General features: G+C 39.6%; 1 protein-coding gene across 6 annotated transcripts in view; it reads right to left on the reverse strand.

Annotated features, from left to right (window-relative positions):
• The window catches only part of stxbp5b (syntaxin binding protein 5b (tomosyn)), a 34,545-nt gene extending 14,643 nt beyond the window's left edge, over nt 1–19,902 (reverse strand). For 2 of the 6 annotated variants that reach the window (XM_061063473.1, XM_061063472.1), the window contains exons 1-11: nt 19,505–19,901; nt 17,604–17,701; nt 12,182–12,263; nt 11,799–11,899; nt 9,084–9,218; nt 4,855–4,918; nt 3,447–3,530; nt 2,176–2,299; nt 1,835–1,913; nt 998–1,152; nt 834–906 (exon numbers count right to left, since the gene is read on the reverse strand). In XM_061063473.1, coding sequence (XP_060919456.1) covers nt 834–906; nt 998–1,152; nt 1,835–1,913; nt 2,176–2,299; nt 3,447–3,530; nt 4,855–4,918; nt 9,084–9,218; nt 11,799–11,899; nt 12,182–12,263; nt 17,604–17,701; nt 19,505–19,648 — 1,139 coding nt within the window. In that variant the 5' untranslated portion in view covers nt 19,649–19,901. Of the gene's footprint in view, nt 1–833; nt 907–997; nt 1,153–1,834; nt 1,914–2,175; nt 2,300–3,446; nt 3,531–4,854; nt 4,919–9,083; nt 9,219–11,798; nt 11,900–12,181; nt 12,264–17,603; nt 17,702–19,504 lie in introns of all 6 variants that reach the window. The other 4 variants (XM_061063471.1, XM_061063474.1, XM_061063475.1 and 1 more) reach the window with 4 other exon arrangements.
• Nucleotides 19,903–24,201: the final 4,299 nt, after the last annotated feature.

Genomic DNA, 24,201 nt, shown 5'->3' on the forward strand with positions numbered 1-24,201 from the left:
ATAAAAAAAAAAAATTAAAGAAAGAGAAAAGCCTGGGATTTGGATTTAAAAGAGTCTCCTCTTACGGTATAATTGGGATAAAATGGTAAATAGAGGAACAATAAACCTGGGGGGAAAAGTAATAAAGATTAAAATAAAAAGAACATTATGCTTGCTTGACTACAAAACCATTCCCTCTCGTACTTAAAGCTAGATATTCTGTTTTGTCAGGAGACATTTAAAGAACAGGAGTAAGTGAAGAAATGTGATAGCTCTTGTGTAATCAAAAAACATGATACATTTATGATTTCTGAATACATCGCAGAATATACTTATGTATTGTAATTCTTTCCATGAACTGCACAGGCGAATAATCCTGTTTTTGACCACTTTCTTCAACATTTTCAAATGAAATGACGAACATAATTTTATACTTTTACACTGTATATCAATATGGATCTAAAACACCCATTTTTTGTTTTGTATTTCACTAAACCTCTTTAGGGTAAGCTGCTATTGTGAATGAACATGACCACATTTTCACCCCAATTTATGGAGACTATTTTTCAGCTTCATAATAATTCCTGCTCGCTGGTATGTTCTTCTCTACGTTTAATTTAATACTGTGAATACGTCCAATGATGTAACAATGATTTAGTCAAAAACAAAAATTTAGTTGTTGTGTCGGACTTTGCAGGGAAAACTTTTTGCTGTGAGGGATAGATGTGAATAAGCAACTCAGGAAGATTTCAGTGGCAGGCAAGAGATTTCAGGGGACAAGTTATGTGAAATCGGCTTTTGTTGCATATCCAAACTTCTTCTACTGATCTATATTTAGAAAGCAATATAAATACCCGATCTGTCCGAGGTCTATTACAACTAAATCCTTCTCCAGGAGGACGACAACAGCATAAGGTTCCTGAAAGTCTGGCAAGAAAAGAAACATGAAATGTTGACATTTCAGGGGGTTAACACAGACAGATGAACAAAATGTGCAGGGACGGGTGTGGCAGCTCACCGCTCGGATATGGAGTTTCACACAGCGTTAGGAAATCCACAATGGGGTAGTCCATCTCCAGGACGGCAGTGCTCTTACCATGCATCACAGTCAGACAGGCTCTCCTCCCCACTGTATCGTAAGACAGACCTCCTGACAGGACCATGAATGGGTCCCTGAGTACAGAAAAGACACACACACACAAACATTTTAATTGTTTATTCAATAAAATTGACTACCTACATGGTCCAATCAGAAGTAAATGGTTATAGAGGGAGACACAAATGTTACCCTCGTGCTTCCCCTGGAGACACTTTGCCCCCGTTTTAAGAGCATCTACGATAGAGCTAGCCTACTTTTTAATTATAAAGACAACTATATTAATCCCTGTCCTCTTATACCTGAGGAAAAATCAGAGGGATAATTAGATCGCCTTCAGTGAAATAGTTAATTTTTGTCAGGTTTTTTTTTTTTTTTTTTTTTTTTTTTTTTAAGGGAAGTTTTGTCTCTTACTTTGTGACCTTGAAGCTAAAACCTTGTTCTCTTCAGATAATGATGACTTTGTCACAATAATCAAAACGCAATAAACATAACGACCTCAAAGGAACGACAAATCATTTGTCATGATCACAAAATAATTTATCTAATTATCGCATCAAAACAAAGCCAGTGGAACATGGAGATAATGAGACATGGCCTTTTCCAGCAGCAGAAGGTCACTGTCAACAGGACTAGCCTGTTTTATATATGCTGTTTGGACAAAATAACAGGAAGGGGCACTTTTAGAACAGGATATGGATTCAAACCAGTGTTGGTTAAGACACAGGATGGGTGGGGACTTTTTACCATCACACTTACCCTGCCCTTGTTGTTTTGTACTCCACCTTAAGGATAGGCTTGCATGGCTCTGGCTTTTTTCCATCTTTCGGCTGCTTTCCTAGAAGATCAAATGGCACGAATGCATTTTATTTCAGCTGGTACAGGTGCAGGTTATATAGTGTACAAATGCTTAGGTACAAGCATAAACATGCAACCTCAATCACTAAGTTTTCTACAAGTAACACTCTAAGATTAGATGAACTCTGAGCTTCAACATGTGGTTTTAAAGACAGTTGGCTTCTATTCAATACCCTTGTGTGTGTGTGTGTGTGTGTGTGTTTGTATAAACAATAAAAGTGTGTGTTAACAACAGTCCCTACCATGCGGTGTGATGATCTGTGCAGCCTTGGCTGGGGCTCGTATATTCCATGTGGTCAGCGTGCCATCGGAGTGGCTGCACACAAACTGTTTACCCTCGTGATGCCAGGCAGCTGAGTGGATCGCCTGAAAGACACACAGCGGCATGTCATTAGAGCGCAATAAGAGCGCACACACACATTTCACAGCTGTACTGTACAACCAATAGGATGAACCTCTTTAAAAAGGATAAGCCTGGAATTGAAGATCGTTCTTGTTTTCAAGCAAAAAGAGCAAAACCAAGAGTACATTGGCCCGTCTCAGAAAACTTTCTAACTTCCTCTGTGGCACTCTGGGCTTTTAGTTTCTAGTGAAGTCATAAGTCTTTAGAAAATAGATCAGAAAATTTACTTTGATCTTTATGGAAATTGGTCATTTATGATCTACAACAGCTGCTCACTGTAGTTTTAGCTAATCTGACTCTAACAGAAGAACAGTGTCTTCCTTGGGGACTACTTTTAGATTAATAAACATTCGTAGCTCTACAAAGTAAGTTTGGCAGCAGGACGGTGCGAGTGGACAAATATTACATGGTGTGAGTGGACAAATATTACATGGTGTGAGTGGACAAATATTACATGGTGTGTGTTAATCAAATAAAACGAACATGTTGTCTGGTGCAACAGTCTGGCTCTTTGAAGTGTTTTCAGTCGTTACTGGAACACAACGGAGCAACACAACAGAGCTCGATGGCACAGAGGAATAAAGCGACGCTTGTTTCATTGTTGGTTTTTGGTCTTTAATGGATTTGATCAGAGTACACACTATCACAAGATGAATCCCTAAAGGTACATCTACTAAGCTGCTTCTGCAATGCTTCTCTGATTGAAGAGAACTTGATTTTGCACATATTTGCATCGTCTCATTTCATGTTGTAATCTAGAAAAATATTGGGTTTTTTTCTCACTTAATTTGATCGACTGGATGTCACTTTTAAATATGTCTGTATAATATATGAATAACAAGCTTCACTGTGTAAAGCCCAGCTCTAACAACAGTCCCCCAACATGAAAGTTCCTCAGACTAAATCAGAGAGGTTTAACGGGACACAGTTCCACGTCTCATGAGGAAACATTTCAGAGCTACAGCCATCTCACATGAAATGAAAGTGACAAATATGCAAAACCTACCCAGAACCAGACATGTTGATTTGACAAAAGTGGGGGGGAAAAAAGTGGACAAATTAACTCGTAACTCTCACAAGAATTGAGCAGAAAAGGAAATAATGCCTTACCTCATCGTAATTGTAGCGGTAGTCAGCTTTTTTGCACTTCAAGTCCCACATCACCACAACCCCGCACTCAAATCCAATCAGAAGCTGCAATAACAAGAAGAGCAAAGCAAAGCACAGCTCAGCTGACTGCTGTGAAAACCACATTCTGCACATGTAACTGGAGTTAACACGACTGTATCATCATCTACACCTGTCATGGTCATAGTATGGGACATCATTAAGAAGACTTCTTAACCTCACTCATACTTTCTGACACATAATAAAGTACATTTATGTAATGACTTGAAAACACCAACAAATTGTTCATAAACAAGATAAATTGAAACCCAATTATTATAATTTGTATCAGTTAACAGTATTTCAAATCTGTTTCTAATAGTGTAGTTGTCAGTGGTGATCCCATATCTGAAGAATTTAACATGAAGTGTGTTTGGCAGCAGTAGCTCAGTCCGTAGGGATTGGTTTGGGAACAAGAGGGTCGAGTTTAAGTCAGAGTACGGACCAAAGTATGGCAATTGGTGTGGTAGCAGGATGGTAGGTAGTTCAGTTCCAGAGCACTGCCGAGGTGCCCTATAGCATGGCATCGTACCCCTAACAGCTCAGCTTAAGTGACCCCATCTTAAGGGTACAAGCATGATAAAAAAATCTTTACAATGGAACCGACTAGCGTCTCTTTGAAGGCTTCACAAAACTACATTTGGGGATTATGGGAGAAGAGGAACTCATAAATGTCCCAAAGACGCCCTTCACTTGATTAGATTGTTTGGTAAGTTAACACCTCGGTATAAATGTGTGTGTAGGAATGCGAAAAAAATGCCATGCTCAAATTATTTTTGTTTTGTTTTTAAATCTATACTGTAAAAATAGTGAGAGTACGGATGACTCAGGAAGTTGTTGTCTTTCACTTGTGATTCTGTGTGATTCCAAATGAAGTTTTAAAAAAAAGCAGCATAAGTATGTTGCATTAAATGAAGTGGTTGGGGATGAGCATAAAGGTTTGTTAAATGATCTAAATATTTGATGAACACTAATAATGTGTGGATATGGTCATGGCCACAGAGCTCACTTTAAAGACGACGTGTGCAATGCATTGTGGTCTATCTCCATCTCTTCTATGAGACAGTTTCAGTGAAGGATGAGTCTTAAAAGGCTCTTTTAAATGATTGATTAAGACACCAAAAACATGACGTTTAGTATTGACAGTTTCATTAGTTGGAAATGTTCTGCTTTCATTCTCCTCTGTAGCTGAACAACACTTATTGACATCACTGCATCATCTAGGCTGGAAAAGCCGAGTACACGAGTACAAACCCTGATGACGATGACTGGTTCTGCTATGTTCACGTTTTTAGCTTGAAAACTTAAAAGACAGGATCTACAGATTCTGTTGAGGTCAGCTATTATTTACCTTTCCTTCATCCATGGGGTTATCACTGATGTGCACCACAGGCCCGGGGTGTGTCTTTGTGGATCTGAGCAAGTTTCAGAGACAAAAGAGAATAAAGAAGACAGAGATTGAAGATGTGTGTGTGTGTAAATGTAAGAGTATTTATGAAGAGTAAAATCTATCTAGTAAATTCTCTTTAAATTTGATCGTCTAGCCTTCAGATGGAGAAAACATTTAGGGAAGTAATCAGGAAAGGTATCCCGCCAAAGAAATGAAATGATGAAAAATAAGACTCTCCGTTTGTGCACAAGAAGGAAACAAACAGGAATATAAGAGGAAAATGTGCATTAGTGCAGCAGAAAGAGACAGAGATGACATATGAGAGACAAATAGAGAGAGGGGAGTGGGGGGGGGGGGGGGGGGGGGGGGGGGGGGGGGGGGCAGGGTCACTTGAGGGTCTGTGAGAGATTATCGTGTGTGGAGACAGCATCACCGTGGCAACAGAGCAAGGGCCATGGAGGAAGTGAAGGTCTGGCCAAAAGAAAGTGTTGCTGCCTCTGAATGTGGTCTGGCTCCACCGGCTAATGATCTCATTGCTGCTGATGAGTCGATACAGTCGCAGATGTAGCAGTGAGTAAAAGGCAGGGACGGAGCCGAACATCAACTCCAGCCGCCGGGAATCACAACATGATACACCACACATATAAAGAACTGATTTGAATGTGTAATGACAACAGATGTATTCATACAGTGGGGTTGTTATCCTCATATTCAAAATCATTTAGAAGTTCAGGTGGGCTTAAGGATTCAATTGGCTGTTTCTACTATAAGACGATAAACTACACTTTTTTTTTTACTCATGATTGCTTTTAAATGTATATCTTTGTTTTATTGCAAGTATTACAACTGGAGTAGGGCTGGGCGATATGGCCTAAAAGTAAAATCTACATTTTTTCACACTAAACTCGATTTAGGGTTTTAATCTTTTTTTCTTCTTCTTAGAGAAAAAACTATCAATGACAAATAAATGACTGAAAACAAGTTTTTCTTTAATTTTATCAATAAAATTTGACAAAAGCAAACTGAATTTCCCTACAAGGATTAATAGATGAACCTGGATTTCTCTTTTGGGATTAAAGTACAAGCTGTAAACTCGTCTTTAAAAGTGCTCTGTGCTTTTTCCGGTTACACCAACAGTACAGATGAGGCAGAGCAACTTCATCCAAATACTTGTGGCTGGGAGGCACATACCCGGGGCCACTCGGCCACTCCGTAAGAAGTAAATGAGGGGGGAGGATGTGAACTATCCAACCAGCCCTTGGGAGCCCGAGGAGAGCAGCGGAGTCATTGAAAGAGAAAATCTAGATTTTCATTTTTGAAAATGCTCCCTGACAACAAATACTATTTATGGATCAAATGGATTCATTCACTCAGCCCTTTGTTGGAGTAAAGCTTATTCTTATTTTTATTTTTTTTATCATCTACAAAACTATAAAGATACAGAAAGGGAAAACTTGTGGAAAGGATTGTATAAGTATAATATAATTGAAATAAAAACTGAGATATAACTCAAACTGTTGTTCTCAACTTGTGGGTCTGGACCCAAAGTGGGTCATGGAGCCCACTGTACGTGGAAGAAAATGTAGTAAAAAAGTCTATGAAGCACATGTTTTGTACTGTCTGAGGTCCAAAATGAAACATTTTTTTATCAAACAAATCCCAATGGTTGAAAAATGTCAGACATTTGGGTCGCAATTTGAGTTGGTGTTGGGTCCTGAGGCTGGACCCGTTTCGAATCCCTGAACTAAAAGCCAACACAGTATGAAGCAGAAAAGATTTTATCACTGCAATGGAATCTCTTTTTTTTTTTTTAAAAAGACTCTCCACGCTGTTATTTCTAAACTGCTTGATGTGCGTCCTGATATCCCTGGCCAACAATCTACGTATGGTGTGGATGCAGCTATCCACTGTTCAAGCATGATAATTAAGGAGCTCCATCAACTTAACATCTAAACATCACACTGTCAAGTCACCGTGCAGACCTCCTACAGCGTACCACACAAACTGTGTGATGGAGGAGCAGCATGAATTCTATCTTCATCTACTCTGATACACTTCTTTCCGTTCTGTGCTGTGGTCCAGGGACCGCCAAAGACGCTTTGGAATCAGATTTGAGCAGCGAGAGCTCCCACTCGGAGGCATATTTGTAGAAATAAGAGAGGAACTGTGGAATAGCAAGAATTTATAAATGGCATCAATTTGGTAACAAGTTACATTTGCCAAAATAAGGATTTGGACTGACATTCTCAACTAAGGATGCAAAATATGGAACTTTTGCTCAGTTATTGTGTCACTTCTTTCCAACTCATTTTGGCAGATTGCAGATGCATTCGCCCATTCTTTTTCCGGACTTCTGCAGACTTCTGTTACTTCTGTAGTGGAATCAACTAATTAGTTTGTCTCGTCTAACAGTGATAGAGGGCCCATACTGTAAGTACATATTGACATAGAACACATTACTTTTCTAAATGTACCCACTCTGCATACAATGCTGAAGCCTGATCCCCTTCTGGTGCTGTTTGGAGTCTCTGATCAGTTTTTCCAGGCTTAAGACATTTCAACAACAACTGCTATTCTGGGACCTTATCAAAGCAGAGAGACGTATCTAAATGTTTTGGTAGGAAGCTGAAGCCCGACCTGGAAGAAATAATACAACTCTTTCATTTGGAGAGGATTCGGCTCCAGTTATTGAATAAACTGAGGAATTTCAACAAGATGAGGCATCCCCTTCTTTAACAGTGAAGAAGAAAACTCAATAACTGATAACTAAACAACATGGATCGCCCCCTTCGGAGTGACAGGGAGTAAAGTCCCAAGAAGGGGGGAGGGATAATTGTGAATGATCTTGTTGTTGCCTTTTTAAAGTATTTTATTTTCTTTTTAATTTGACTTGTTGACTTGTCTGTTTACTTGTTTTCGTCAATTTAAAGTGAGGACACATCTGTTATATTTAATGTTTAACTACTGCTACTTCAATTAAAATATTTGAATTTAATTGTACACACTTAAATGTGGAATTTTAGCAGAACTATTCGCCTGCAGTGAAACTGAGTTACATAGGATCTGAATATGATATGTCATCTTGTCGCCCTGTCATATCTGCAGAAATGCTCATTAAGGGTGGTTGCCAATATTTTATTTTGGAGCTTTGACCTCATGCTACAGATGACTTACCTACCTACAGAATTATTATGCATCACTGAAGGTCGGAGAGACTTCTCGATCACACATCGCACAACTCTTCCACAAAGAAACGACAGAATATTTTGTTTTTAAATTTCACTCTGAAGCCAGGAGCGCTTTTCTTTAATCATCGGCACAGTCAGACAGCCAAAATCATTTCCCCGTCTCCGCTGTCTGATTCACAGACATTTATCTGAGCTGATAGCATACTTTGGTGTTCTGACACTTTCAACTCCCAGATCTAAAACATCAATTTATCAGATTCACCAGCAGCAGTACACACACACAAACACACCCACACACACACACACACACACACACACACTAACTCTGCTTCCAATTTTAGCTGCCAGTCAATCTGAGGTTGTTTCTCATAGCTCACTGGCAGGTGAAGAAACACCTGTGAAGAGAAACTTTTACAGGCTAAAGTTTTGCCTGAGAGTTTTTGTCACATTGTTCATTTTTACAAGTTATTTCATTCACAGAACCAGCCACAGCAAATACACTAAAACCAACACAATCTGAAGATATTAGTCAGTGTTTTGGTGACAGTCAAATCTAATTTCACCCGAATGCGGCGCCAGCCAAATTAAATCTGCAGGAAATGTTCAACATTGACCCATGCCCAGGATGTGATGTACATTTCCTTGTGATTCTGACAGTGGGTGTTTTACACGGGGGAGTGGGTGACACACAGAAAGCCACTGGGGTTATCTAGTGGGCACTTCCTATCACAGATGTTCCGTTAAATCGGGCAGCAAACACCTCCAGAAGTCTCAGCGGCAAGTTCTGGCGAGGCACAATCACCACCTCCATGCCGCCCTCACACTGATCAGAGCTGCAGTATTCTCCGCTAACAGGACACGCTGTATCTGCAAACACACTCCTGTTCGTTTCAGAGTTTTCACGGTTCAGTGTCAACTCACACAAGTGCACAAAGAAGATATGCAAAACAGGGAGCGAGCCGAGGAGAAGGAAAGAAACGGAGTTGGGAAGTAAAAACTCACAGTTCGATGGCTTTGTTCCACATGATGACGTAGCCTGAGAGAGTGAAGGACTCCACGTTGACGATGTGGATGTTTCCTCTTTCCGTGCCGATGTAAAGCCATTTGCTCTGGAAAGGCAGGTGGCAGTACGTGATTCTGCGAGGGGAGATCAGGAGAAATCCATCACAACCTGGCTTTTCATTATTATCATGACTCAGTCCCATCAAACAGTCCCCCCCCCAGTCCTTAATCATGCTGCTCCAACTGGAAGGAGTAGCGAGTGACTAAGATTTAATTACAAAGGCCTTGCTCTGTGTCACACTAATGAAGCCAGACTATATATAGAGCAGCAGGGAGGAATAGCAGAGTAAACACTGCTGTCTTTTCTCAACTCCTAAGACTCCTTCAGCCACACACCACATTTGAAACATTAAACAGACACGGCTGCAGTTTACTGTATTTGACTCTTAATCCATGCACAAACCCTGATGGATGTGTCTTCGGATTTAAAGCTTTAAACAAATTAAAAAATGCATCAATGATTTGAAATTTGAGATTCACTTAGCATCCAAAAAGATACCAGTAAAATGTATATTCAGAACTATCGGGAAACCCAGTTGTTGTTTTTCAAAACTGTGGAGGCGTGGCAGATCAAGTTTTTCCTGCAACAGACAATCAGTGTAGTGTAGCCCATGATGAACGCAGAGGAGGAAGCAGCACACCAGTCACCTGATAATTGTTCATTTCTAATGGTCATTGAATGATGACCTACAGACTGCTATGCACATTATAGTAAGCAGCTAGCATACCCATGCACAGTTAACCAAGATGCCCCTATTTGCACTCAAACTAAATGATAGCTCTTTAGTTAGCCTAGTGCCATATTATCAAAGGCCCCTCAGCTGAAAATAGCCACTGATAATCACCCACCAGGGACGCTCCAGCTGGTTGTCAAAAAAAAGAAGCTTAAAATTCAAAAGAGCTATAGGGCCAACATGATGAAAAAAAAAAGTTTGATCTACTCTTTCGATATTTAAAAAAACAGATTACCTGATTAAAGCAGCATTTAGTTATTTTGTTGAGTATATCGTATGGGGAGACCACCAAACTGAAAACATCTGACATCATCTCCTCACAAAGTTTTTTTGGTGGTTTCTAATGAAAACACGAGCTTTCTACAGACTCAAATTTCCTGCATCGTATAAATATAAAGCCGATTTCATTTCACACGTGCACTCCTGAAATGTCAGCACAGCCTGTCCCTGAAATCTTCCCTGAGTTGCTAATTCACACAAAAACAAAGAAACGACTGAATATTTAGTTTTTAAATTTCACGCTCAAGCCAGGAGCTTCTGAAATGTCAGCACAGCCTGCGCCTGAAATCATCTCTTATTCACATATGTCCCTCACAGCGTGAAGTTTTCCCTGTTGGAGGGGGAGGGGGAGGGGGAGGGGTGGGTCTCAGGAGGCAAGACATGACATAAAAACGGCTCTGTGGAAATCCAAGATGAAGATGGACGAAGCAACAGAGTCCGATGTTATAGACAGTTTTTGTGTGCACAGTATCAACAGGAGAGGGAAATAGATCATACTGGTGAGCAGTAGCAGTACAAAGCTGCTTCATTATGTGCATGCCCGTGAATATTTCTGAATATTTCCTGCTGAGTTTGAACATCAGTTGATCCTAACTTCACCAGGGAATTTTAATGCTGCCAGGAAAGGGTCCAGATAATGTCGGGGGTTAAAAATCAAGCTGTTTGCGTTCATACATGTAGCTCACACCTAGAAAATTATTGGTAGTTTTCAGGAGTTTTGTCAATGTCCACTGTCCTTTTAGCTTTGTTATAGTCTCCACCAACCCTGAACAAAAATCTTATGAAGCAGTCAGGTCTGATTATTATCCCATTTAATGCTGGACTGTGAGCATAGTGAAGGTTTATATCAGAATTTTTTATTTTTTTATTTTAAAGCCTTCAACATCTTTACTTCTTATGTTTTCTTTTTTGCTTTTATGCCAATTTCTATGTTATTATTGTGTCATGCAGACATTTATATGCCCAGCACACATCGGCTTACATGACACCATGAATGCAAATGTTCCAGGATCTGAGTGCACAGTAGGTCTATTCATTGTCATGGAACAAAAGGAGAAAGTCAAACCCTAACAAAACAGAATATCTTTTCAAGCTTTTGAGACAAAATTAGCAAACTTAAACAGCCAATCCAGTTTTTACACATTTGTCCACCCCAATATTTCAGGTTATTGATAAGTGCTGTATAAAATCATTGTTGTTATTATTATACCAGTGAACCTCAGAGTGGGGTTGTAATTATCTGAGAAAATGACATCTTTCACTTTGCACAGAGATGTTTGATTCACTTCAGAGATCCGCCTTTGAGAAAACCATGATTATTGATTAGCCAGTACAGAAGATCAATTTTCCCTAAACCAATCTGTTGCTGAATGACCCATTACATGCCTGTTCAACCCGTGTGAGGGTTTATATGCTCTTACTTGTACAAATCAGGGGAAAGGGCCAAAATTCATGGTTAGAAATGAGCAAAAAAGTTGCAGTGCCAAAATAAAATTCTCATCCAAGTAAAATCATTTTTGGCTACAGAGCATCCCAAAGTTTTAAGATTTTGTCCAAGACGTTACGGCAACACTCCTATCGATTATACACCGTGACATCACTGCAGGAAGAGGAGCAGAGAAAAGAAATCTAAATACTGTACCTCTCCCTGTTGAACTTGAGAGAATGCAGAATCGCAGGGATTTTTTGCCTCAGGTTCCACAGGTGGATGCTGTCATCAGCTAAGGCACTCACCAGCGCCCCCTGTGGCCAGGGTCACAAACACAGGGTTTTATTTACAGTTTGATATGTGCTGTTCTACATGTTTGTATCATGAGGTCACAACTGTAAAGGTAATAAAGAACACATGGGTTACAAAGCTGTTTAATCAATGTGTTCACACAAGCATAAGCACCAGTGCCTATAGTACCTGCTGCTGAGAGCAGCATTGACAGATGCAGGAGACGGATGACAGAGCCGGGAGTGAAAGGTTGAGGAGGAGAAGGAGGAGAGAGAAAAAAAAAGGAACAGATCATGACAACGAACCTCGTTGATCAGGAACTGAAGCTGGATGACAGCAGCGCCGCTCTCATGCTGACAGTAGCACTCCACGCCTGCACGGCCGAAGCTAAAAGTCAACTCGGTTAAGGAAAAAACGGACAGTTACAAAACAATTTCATGCAACATATGATCTAATACACTAGTTTACAGTCTACTGTGAGTATTATTCTTCCTCCTCCATCAACACAAAGTATCCCAAGCTCCTCGTTTTTGTAACTAAATATAAGTTAGCGTTTTCAGTTTGCATTCCAAAAGAGGAACTGTGGAGAACATGAAACAAGTCAAAGTAGTGGGTTATAAATAAAATCAGTGGGCCCTGTCTGACTTATTTATTCACATGCGTCAGCAAGTATGACGGCAGCGTGATTAACTGAACTCTCCCGTCCTTCTACATTGCACAGGTGTCTTCGGGTCAGAGAGTCCCCGCGTACTAAATCTGTCCGTTCCAAAAACAGCCAAGTCACCAATTCAGCCAAATGCAGGGATTCAATGACCTGTGTGTGAACTAAAAGAGGAGCCAGCATGTCTGAAGGAACACCACAGAGCTCCACAGTGGCACCAGGCCTGAAATGTGTATCCCACAAAACCCTCCAGATACTCCCACAAACAGCGCAGATATGAGGAGCATAATGAGGAGAAGCTTCTTCAAGCAGCCTTTAATCACTTTCACAGATGGATAGTGTGAGCACCGATCAAGCACACCAACAAAGGAAGAAAGAAGCAGCGTGTGATCAAATCAGAGAGAAACAAAAAAAAAAAAAAAAAAAGGTGATCTGCTTCTCATTCTTTTAATGTGATAATGCTGCTGATGATGAAAAGCTCCAAAAGACAGACAGCTGTGTTCCCTATCGGAGTCCATCCTGAGCTGACACAGCACAATACATCTGAACAGGATCAACCCAGCTGTGATCAAACAATCCCTCAGTGCCTTAAACAAACTAAGGTGGGGTTTGCAGGAGACTTTTTTTCAGGACTCGAGAGTGGGCTTTACTTCTGCACAAGGATGGGAGGCAAGCAGACTTTCAGACTTTAAGCCGGCGCCATCGGAGGGCTGTTAGAAACTGAACTCGCATTTTTGTGTCCACTTTTAGCTCCTGGCCTCAAAAGTTCTGTAAAATATTTGTCCGAATTATTAATCATGTCCGCGCAGGTCCACAATGGAGGAGGAAGAGTCATTAAGACTGTTTCATAGCTGCTGGTTGTGAATACATAAACATGGAGCAGCCGTCTAAAGAGCAGAAAATGTTAACAAGAAACACTGGGGTGTAGGCTTGTCTCCATACCAGAATACAGATACAAGATTCACGATACCATTCTCGCACTATTTATTTTACAAAATGAGACTGTAGACAAATGATTCCTTTTTTAGGGGCTTCAAACCCACTTGTCATTGTGGTTTGGTCTTTTAATGTTTTTCTTTTCTCTCAAAAAAGGGAAGATGATTGGAGCTTCTCATTGCGGTGTCAATTAAATGCTGCATCATGTTGGTTGTGTGCTTTTTGTGTAGTTCCCTGTCTTCTTGCAATATTTGCACACAGTTTTTGTCTTGTCTGTTATCTTCTCACCTCTTTCGTTTGCCGTCTCGGGGAAGCCAAAATGCTTCCACACCTCCAATTTAAAAGACGGGGGTGCGTCCTCAATTTCAAAATCATACTCTGCAGCTGCCAAACGCCTCTGCTCTACTCAAGATCCACCACCAACTCCTTCCTGAATAATTGCCACCCCAATTTCTGATATTTTTCAACCAATCAGATGTATTTGATGAGAAAATGTGCAGTTTAGACCTCAGCCTGTCCATAAATTGGGATAAAACGAAGAAACAGAACAAACAAAAAAACATTTGAAAAGCTTTTTATAGACTTTTTGACAAATATCAATTCCAGGCACACATGGCGACCCACTGCAAACGGCTCAGTGACCCACTTTCCAGTCCCGATCCACCAGTTGAGAACCACTGCCTTACAGCATGTAGGATTACTTCAACAAACTTATAACCGATAATACAAGGTGCTGTTGCTGCCTGTTTGTTTTCTGTTTGTCATCATAAATTTTCATGTGTCTGGAGCCTGATCTGATCTGATGCAATGTAGGTTAATGGTGCTGCTGAGCCCAGTTACTTTCTAGGCTAGCAGGAAATTACTAAGACATTCATGGACTCACTTCATGTTGTTGAGTTCTTGTGTTGCCTGGGGTCTTTTGATGTTTGGGTTAAATTGGTTGGTTTGGTTCTTTTTTTTTTGTCGATGTTGTTTGGGTTCTTATTTATATCTTTGGATTCTTGTTTTTTTGTTATGATCTTTGGGTTCTTATTTATATCTTTGGGTTCTTGTTTTTTTGTTATGATCTTTGGGTTCTTATTTATATCTTTGGGTTCTTATTTAAATCTTTGGGTTCTTATTTATATCTTTGGGTTCTTATTTATATCTTTGGGTTCTTGTTTTTTTGTTATGATCTTTGGGTTCTTATTTATATCTTTGGGTTCTTATTTAAATCTTTGGGTTCTTATTTATATCTTTGGGTTCTTGTTTTTTTGTTATGATCTTTGGGTTCTTATTTATATCTTTGGGTTCTTATTTAAATCTTTGGGTTCTTATTTATATCTTTGGGTTCTTATTTATATCTTTGGGTTCTTGTTTTTTTGTTATGATCTTTGGGTTCTTGTTTTGATCTTTTGGGTTCTTATTTATATCTTTTGGGTTCTTATTTAAATCTTTGGGTTCTTATTTATATCTTACCCCACAGCAGAGTTTACTTAAAAGCATTAGAAACTACTGCAAAGAAATATAATCAATCTTGTTGCTAATGGTCTGTTTTACCTTTGTAGGTTATATGATATGATGGCATCAGTATCAATTTCAGACCGACTGAAAACTCCTCACTAGAGCGTTAACTAAGGTCAAATAATAGTTCCTTTCTCAAGCTTTCGATCTTGTGATGAAATAAAAAAAAAAAGGGAAAAAGGTTTAACTCGCAGTATTTGCAAAATAAATGATTCATTTAGATTTATATCCTAGAGTTAGAGAAATGATAGTTAGCAGAATATCTCAGAGATTTGGACTGTTGGCTGGATGAATATTTAAATGTAACTTTTTGAATTTCATATTCTGTATTTATCCTCCAAAATTCTGTTGTTTTTTTCCTAGAGACAGGACAGTGGATAGTCAGAAACCGGGGGGAAAGAGTGGGGAACGACATGCGGGAAAAGAACGACAGGTGAGATTCGAACCCGCGCTGACCACTCTTGAGGAGAAAGCGTCTGTACTGTACATGGGGCACATGCACTTACAGCTAGGCTACCAGCACCATAGGAAATTAGGGTGTATACCCTGTCATTGAGACATACTGAATGCTACTCATACATGCACAAACAGAACCGATGGACATATTAATGGAGAGATGTCAGAGTGAGGGGGCTGCACACAGTGGGGGTTCAATGCCTTGCTCTAGAGTTCCTCTGCACTTGAGAAGTTAATTCCAGCATCCACACCAATTTCCATACCTTGGTGCTACTGCCACCCCCAAATACAAAACCATCTTATACTTCAGATCAAACGAAGTATCTAGAAAATAACCCACAGATTCAAAATACAAAAACAGTAGTCGCAGGCCAACCTTCATTTCAACACTGTTTTCATCTGGACATGTTGCTCTCAAACTCTCAGAAGGACCTTCACATACATACTTAGTCATCTCCACTGAAACATCAACACTTCCTCAACTGGTGAACCAACGTGGTTCACCACAGCGTTTCAACATCAGCATGTTTTCTTGTGTAGCCAGCTGATAATCATCGTGACAGGAAGTTATCTTAATCATGCTAGCTCAGAATTGAAACAAGAGAAACTGTTTTCTGCAGACTTTAGTTCAAGCCTTAAAAAAAAAAAAAAAGGAGAGGAAGCTTCGGGCTGGTTGTCTCGCAGTCTGACAGCGCTTCTGTGTTGGAAGGTCATCACATGGTTATTCAACTGCAACTTTTCCTCTTAAAAGTTTGAAACTTTTACTGCCACTACTGTCTTTCCAATTCAGTGTGTCAAATTATTTTTAATTGCCATTTTCTTTTGATCCACACACACAAAAAAACAACTTACGTACGTAACACACGTATTAGAAAGAAGAGGAGGAGGAGGGAGGGGAGGGAGGGGGTTAGGAGTATCTACAGTTACACTGATTAAAACACTGTAGTAGAGACAGATCTTGTAAAAGCAGACATTTATTGCTTGTAGACACCTCATTGAGCTTATGTCTACTGAGCTGTGGCAGCGTTTCCAAACTCCGGGGGCAATGAGGTGGATCGATGCAGCCTGTCTTTTGATAAATGGACCTATTGCCTGAATGACAGTAATCCCATCAGCTCCACCTCACACATTAGGACTACATGGAAGCAGTGTGTCTGTGTCTGTGTCTGTGTGTGTGTGTGTGTGTGTGTCTGTGTGTGCTCTCTGGGTGTCGCCTTGCAAACACAACGCTCTCTTAATCTGAAGAGTGGATAAAGTCGAGGACAGATCCACTTGTAATGAAAATCTAAATAAAGCACACAGGGCAGGATATCACCACAAAAGGGGAACCCTGTGTTTAAAACGCTGAAGGGCTAACTCTGACAAAATGCTGCAAACAAAATAACCTCAACATGACCGCACTATCACAAGCAGTGTTTAATAGCCTGGAATCCAAGGGTAATCTTTGTTGCTGTGACTCATGGAAGTGACTTGGTTAGCTGTTAAAACAAATTTCCATCCTTGAATACAAACAAAACTGACTCCCAGCTGCCCGAGGGACAACACAGCACTGTAGCAGCTTGATTGTGTGTGTGTGTGTGTGTGTTGTGCAGGTCCGGTGATGTTTACAGCACATATGAAGTGGCATCCTGGCACAGACTGGGCAGCACAGTTGATGAGGTTTGCTTCTCGGCATATGGCAGAGGAGCTGTTCATGCTACTGCAGAGATAGCGCTAATGAGCCTGGTGCTCCAGGAGAAGGAGGCTGCTGGTTGCACTGATACACACCCCAGCTAGTGTCTACCTCTGAGCCCTGCGCTACCCTGCTGTATGGTTAGGATTTTTTTTTTTTTTTTTTTTTGACATTTGTTGTGTTTGATGAGTAAAAAGCAGGTAATTTACTGCACCAGACTTTTTGGAATCTTAAGGCACCTCTTGGTGATATCACATTTTCAAATATGATATCAGGAAATTAAGCACAGCATGTGTTTGTGTGTTTGTGTGTGTGTGTGTGTGTGTGTGTGTGTGTGTGTGTGTGTGTGTGTGTGTGTGTGTGTGTGTGTGTGTGTGTGTGTGTGTGTGTGCGCGCGCACAGCGGAATGCAGGATGTTGTAAAATCACCGGAATGATCCAAGCTTCACTCAACTTGTGTTGCTTTCTTCTCTTTCCTGTGCAAATAATAAAAAGGATACAGCCTCAAAGCTCCAGTCTGAGTCCCGACGGCCAAGATTTTCTGCACGGGGTCAAAAGCCATTGAGGACGGTTGATATGGGAAACCATGACGCACAGTCTGCAGGAAAGAGCAGAATTTATATTAGAGCTCCAGTCAGATAATCAATCACTTTCTACACAGTCACGCTGGCAAAACTGGAGACAAGAATTATAATAATCTCCCAGAACTGTAATCCATTAACTGGAAACTTAGACCTATGATCAAAGTGAGATAAAGCATTAATATGAGGGCAAGTGGGGACTTAGATTTGTTTCTGCTGTCTGCCTCACACACGTGTGTGCAGGCTTATTAGTAATAAATTAATTTTAACCATCATAACTAACACTTGTAGCCATGGAGTGCACTTCATATCCTGCATCTAGCACCCCCCCCCCACCCTCATCACTGCCACCAAAATCATCATCCATCTACTGTATAACTCAATTATTTCAGGTTGGAAACCTTGTCCAGCCATGCATGCGCTGTTTGGAGCTTACAGCAGCATTATGTAACAGGTAATGCCGTGGCCCCGTAACCTGGGGACCTGACCCGTTAGCTGGTGGGCTGGCTCTCCATGATGTTTAAACATTTCACACAAGCAGAGACCTTTCCAGCGAGACCTTGCAGGCCTGGATTATCCATCTAATATGCATGCATTTTAAATTCAATCGAGGGTTAATGTGTGCGGACCAGTGAGGGTGGGATTAAAAAGACAGGTTCACATTTTCAAGTCTGTCTGAAAGCGATGCTCACAAACACACTCTGAAAGACATTCATCATTCCTCCATGTCTACAACAGCCCTCAAGAGTGTATATTTCAATGCAACTAATGTATAAAAAAAAAACCACATCATCACACTTTCCCTCTCAGCACTGTCTGCATCGCACGTAGCAGATCATCCCAGCAAAGTTGGCCACAACAGGTTGGTCATATATTAATGCTATAGAAAACAGTATTTTATTAAAGAAGACAGTGTTCTATCTATCTTAGCATAATTAGTTTTAAATCAGTGCATTGTCCATGTATTAAAGATGTTATTTCATTCCAGGTGACAACTTTATTGTTTTGGCTGGCAAATTGCTAATCAATGAAGTAATAGCCTTCTAAAGTAGAGATCCTATTGGCGTGAAGAAAGACGCCCCTGTCAGGCTCTATTGAGTATTATTTATTAAATCCGTGTAATCAGTGGTGGACCCTTTCATTGACACAAGAATGTACACACAGAAGTCTATTTCTCATCACAAATCAAAAACACACTGAGCTATACTGTTTATTATTTGTTTGTTTTTTCCCCCCCCTCACTGCAAATGGCCAGGCTGTAATTCAATCACATCCACTTGATTTTATCATTCTCATACTGCCTCATATTAGATTTAGCTGAACGTGGATTTTGTTCTCTGTGGCTGAATTATCGGAGGAATGGATCTCTGCTTCTTCTTCTTCTTCTTCTTCATTAGAAGGGAAGGGAGGGGGGGGTTACATTTTACATAATTGCCATGTTTTATCAAGATGCATTGAAACATATGGAGTCTATAATTACACTCAGCCAGCTAACTTACAGTAATGTTGTAAAAAATAAATTTAAAAATTTAAAAAAAGCAGTGACTTGAGGCGACCATTCAGTGCAGCACAAACAGACATGGGACACACCAGCCAAGCCAAGTAATTAAAAAAAAAATCATTCCCTGTTGATGACTCCATATATCTCACTTGCACTTAAATATCTTCATTCCCTTGTTTGTCTGTGAGTGCTGCATGCGTTCAGTTTCCATATGCCTGTGAGCAGTGCTGATGTGAATGAAAACAACCCCAGTGTTGGGTCACGCCACTGTCATCTGACTTGTCAGTGTGCAGAAACAGTCCGGGTGATATTAACCCACCTTGCAGAGCTGGAAATGCTCCGACTGGAGAGTCTCCTGGACGACGTCGTTTTCCTTGGGAGTCCCCGGCTGGTTGGTTGAGGAGGAGGAAGAAGAAGCCGCTGTCAAGCCGTCCAACACCTTCCTAATGTTAAACTTCTTCATTTTCCCCCGGTACAGACGCGACGGTAGAAAATACAGATCGAGCGAGCTACCATAAACTGGACAGAGAGGGGTAGCCGCTAGCTAGTTAGCCGAAATAACGCACAGTTAATATCTTTCTGTACACATCTCACATGTTACTGAGGGTGTTGCCAGCGCACTCTCCAAAAAGCACCCGAGTCTCGCACATTGAATTAGCGAGTCTTTTTTCTACGATGTCGGTGTCAATCCGCCATTTACGTGGAACAGCTTTAACGTTATTCGCTCGGGATCGGTCGTTTCCGTGAGCTGTTTCCCCGGCCAGCGGCTCAGCGGGTAGCAAACTGGCTACGGAAACGCAGTGAACTGCAGCGGCGATTGAGTCTGCGCAATACGGTCACTCACCCGGATGCTGGGCCGGTGTAGTGCTGAATATTGTGCACCGTCAAATTCTGTGACAACGTGGATTGACTGATTGATTGATTGATTACATTTATTTTAGACATATCAAATAAAATCAAACATATCAAAAATACAAAACAAAATGAAAAGCACGAAAATACAATAAACAAAAAACAATGTATTTCACAAAAAAAGAAAAAGAAAATTACATATATTCAATTGATATGCCTGAAAAGGAGTAGGAAGAAGTATAAAACTTATTTAATCCTACCCCTTTTCCACAGCTCAATAATTAATATTTATTAAATTAAATTCCTGTGTTCCTTATAATCTCTCTATATATACAATCTATCTATATACGTTAAGAATGCATTTAAAAAACTATTCTTCTTGTACTTCTTCTTGTTTTCTTATTTTGTTTTCTTTTTTCTTCTTCTTGTGATTCTTATAACGATGATCATCATCATGATTATTATAATAATAATCATTATTATTATTATTATTATTATTATTATTATTATTATTATTATTATTACAACATTTGGAAAAGCTTTACATGCCACACATTTCTGGTGTGATGACATTTTCAGATGCTTTTTAAAGGGGGTGATTGAAAATAAGTTTGTTTTGAGGCCCCCTGGTGGCTGAGGAGCAGCCTTATGGTTTAGGCCGAGAAATAAAAAGGAGCTCTTTTGTGACATATAAAATCCTTTAAGTCTAAAATATACCAAATACTTACATACAGTGGCACCAAGACCAACATGACAAAGATTTTATTTGGAAGAAGCATAAAAGCGTTTTCCTCTTGCATCATCCTTTACTGAAAATCTTTCCCACAGTAATGTGATAGCACGGTAGTTCTTTTGTTATCTGTTAAGTTCCCAGGATCTAGTCTATTGTGTGTGCTTGGAAAATAGGCCGTGTTTCCGCTTTCCTCTGGTTCCCAAAGGAGGAAAAATTAGGTTAATTGATCTCCACGGAGAATTCGAAAAACCAGAAAAATTGGTTGGAAGAAAACCAGAAAATCTAGTTAAATGATCACCTTTGTGTGCTTTCATTTTGGATTCCCATCATTTTTATTACACTACATTTCTCTGCTTTATTTGGAATTTTAATTGAATAATTTAGATTTTCCGGAATTAAGAAGTGTACCATAAATAATACATCTGACACATAAGTATTAAGAAGAAGATAGGAGGACTGTTGGTTGATTCCAACAGTAAAGCACATGTTATTTAGTTTGAAACACATTATTTACTCTGCACGGACGTTGGAACCTTATAGATTAAAGATCTAGAGAGACGCACAGTGAATAACAAAGATTTTTTTTAGATGAGTAAATGGTTAAAATAGCTATTTTTCTGAGTATTTGTTTTGAATGTCCTGCGTCACTCCAGTTTTTATTTTATTTCACTGTAGTATTTCTAAATCCCTCAATGTTGCACCAATAAGGTCAATAGTATGTCAAGTTTCATTACACAGCTGCATGTATGCAATATAGATTTTATGTTTTAATTTTTACAATTTTATTTGAATACTTTTATGTAGGCAATGTACATGTATTTATATAGCACAATTCAGCAACAAGGCAATTCAAAGTGCTTCACACATGATATCAAACGCATCAAGGCAAAGGGAAAAAGTGAGAAGTTTGTCTTTGTCTATGGTCAAACAAACCATTAACAATCGCAGAGAAGAGTCAATGTTTCTTATTTAGTCTTGTACATATTAGTCTTTGCTTATTCGTGTTTATTGTTGAAATGTAATGTTATACTTGTACATAAGAGAGCACAGTTCACCAAAGTTAAATTCCTTGTGTGTGTAAGCATACCTGGCCAATAAAGCTGATTCTGAAATATGAGATAATACAAAATGAACTACTGACTTACAAACTACAAATGACTAATAAAGGATTCAATGTTTATAATAAGTATACATACAGTCACAGATTGCTAAACAAGATGTCTTCTTTGACATAAATTCCTGTATTTCTAATATTACTTTATGTAGACACACCACAACGCTTTACCCTTGCACATGCATAGCGTGCACACTAGATGGCGGAGTCTGCCAACATTCTTTCTGCAATCTGGCTTCATATTGTAGGGGGCTCCTCTTAAAGCCAAAATCCAGCACCATGGACAGCAACATATGGATTCCTTGCCCATGATTGGTTGCTTTTATGGTACAGGATATGGCCTATTTTCAATAGTCGGGTTCATTCACCTCGTGGCGGCATGTTTTGCACACACTCAGTATTTTCCATTTTCACGCTAGAGAAAGCTGGGACATCAAAGAATAAATGAAACATTCAGATTATTTGTGTGATGAAATAACAGGCTGGTATCTCTGTCTGCCTCCCACAAACAGTTAATACTTTACTGACAACATCCAATAAAAAATGGGTCACTCAGGGCACAATAGGAGTGTGATAAAAAGCATAGCAAGAGATGTGCACTGCTTCACTCCTCTTCAACCTATTCACAAGTTGGAGGAAGTTGAAATTTTCATGGAATCATGAATATATGAAAGAAGCTGCCAAGTGAAAATGCACACTGGAGGGCAGATAAAATAGGGCAATATCAATAATGCACAAGTGATGGGATCTGTTGAAGAGAGTGGGGCTTCCATTCAGACCGTCATATTTATAAACAACAAGTCAAAAGGCAGAGCTTTTGTGTCCGATGTGAACAAAGTATCGGGACTATGCTTCCCTGTTTGACTCCTGAATCTAGGTCTCGCCTATCTGGGACATAAATCCATAATTAGCAGTTGTGTCTTTCTTTTTCCTCGCTTTCCCTCAGGCACAGTTGAGGTAAACTACCGTCCTGGCTCGTATTTCATAACTCACTTGTTCAGCAAAATGTATAAAAGCTGGTGTTACAAAGCAGTAAGGGGTTTCACACGTAGACAAGTTTCAATAAAACCTGACGTACACCGATGGGGCCTGAATTTGGACAAAGCTTCTGTGTGTTAGGTATCAGGCGGCAGGATGTAGAACAGTTCCCAAGATGCACAGCAAGGACACAGAAAAGTAAAACTACAGGACAGCAAAGGACAGATAGGTGTGCAAAAATAACCTGTTTCATTTACAACACGTCAGTGAGCACAAAGGGCGACCAGGTTTCACTTTGCCCACATATCGATAAGGCACTACATTGAAGTAGATCATTTGAATTGGAATAAATCAAGAGTATTATTTCTATTAAAATCATCCAGTTCTTAGAATAGTGAACAAAAAGGAATTTTAGTAGCTTGAAATATTTACTACTCTATATATATTTATAAGTAGATATATTTTATAGTGAAAATATATTGGAAGTAATTCGGTTTTAAATGCTTACTCAATTACAAGAATAATCAAAAATATTCGGCCAACACAGTACAGCATTTTAATAACTAGAACACATAAACATGTCAGGACAACAAAAATAACAGAAACTCAAAGAAAAGATCTCAAAAGAGAACACGTGTAAACTAGACTTATGTAAAACAGAATGAAGTGGAGAGTGTCGACGACATGAGGATGGCTCTCAAATGAACTGAATTCACATTTCTACATTTTAAACCACCAGAGAAATATCCACACGATAAAGCTCTCCAATTAAGGCTACATTATTTTCTCTCCTGTAAACTTGTCTTGAAAAAAGCTCTTTCGAAGAAATGTTTATGTTTCCGAGTAACTCGTGTGCTTTTATTGTGCAGCTATTGTACTTATTATAGCTAAATTGTGTTTTTTTTCTGCTTCAGAGTCACACATTATTACTTTTCTTATCTGCATTTATCAGGAGTTACAATAAAGTGATTAAATAACACTTATTAGTTTATTTGCTGATATTATTGATAATTTTAGGAATAATGTTGGAGATCTGACAGTAGGTTTGTGTTATCTGTTGTGGCTTTGTTGCCATATGTATTTCTCTCTGTCTGTCTGTCTGTCTGTCTGTCTGTTTGGTTATATTTATGTCTCTCTTCCTCAATCACACTTTCTCAACCCAACCTGTCAGAGCAGACGGCTGTTCACCACCAGGCCGGTGCTGCTTGAGTTTTCTGACTGTTAAAAGGAAGTTTTTGCTTGCCACCTCTACTAAGCGCCTTACTGCTGCCAAGGGCTTTGCTCATGGTGGATTAATGTTGGATCTCTGCAAATAATATGACAAAGAGTACGGTCTAGA

This window comes from Labrus mixtus, chromosome 18 (genome assembly GCF_963584025.1).
Source record: "Labrus mixtus chromosome 18, fLabMix1.1, whole genome shotgun sequence".
Taxonomy (NCBI): Eukaryota; Metazoa; Chordata; class Actinopteri; order Labriformes; family Labridae; genus Labrus; species Labrus mixtus.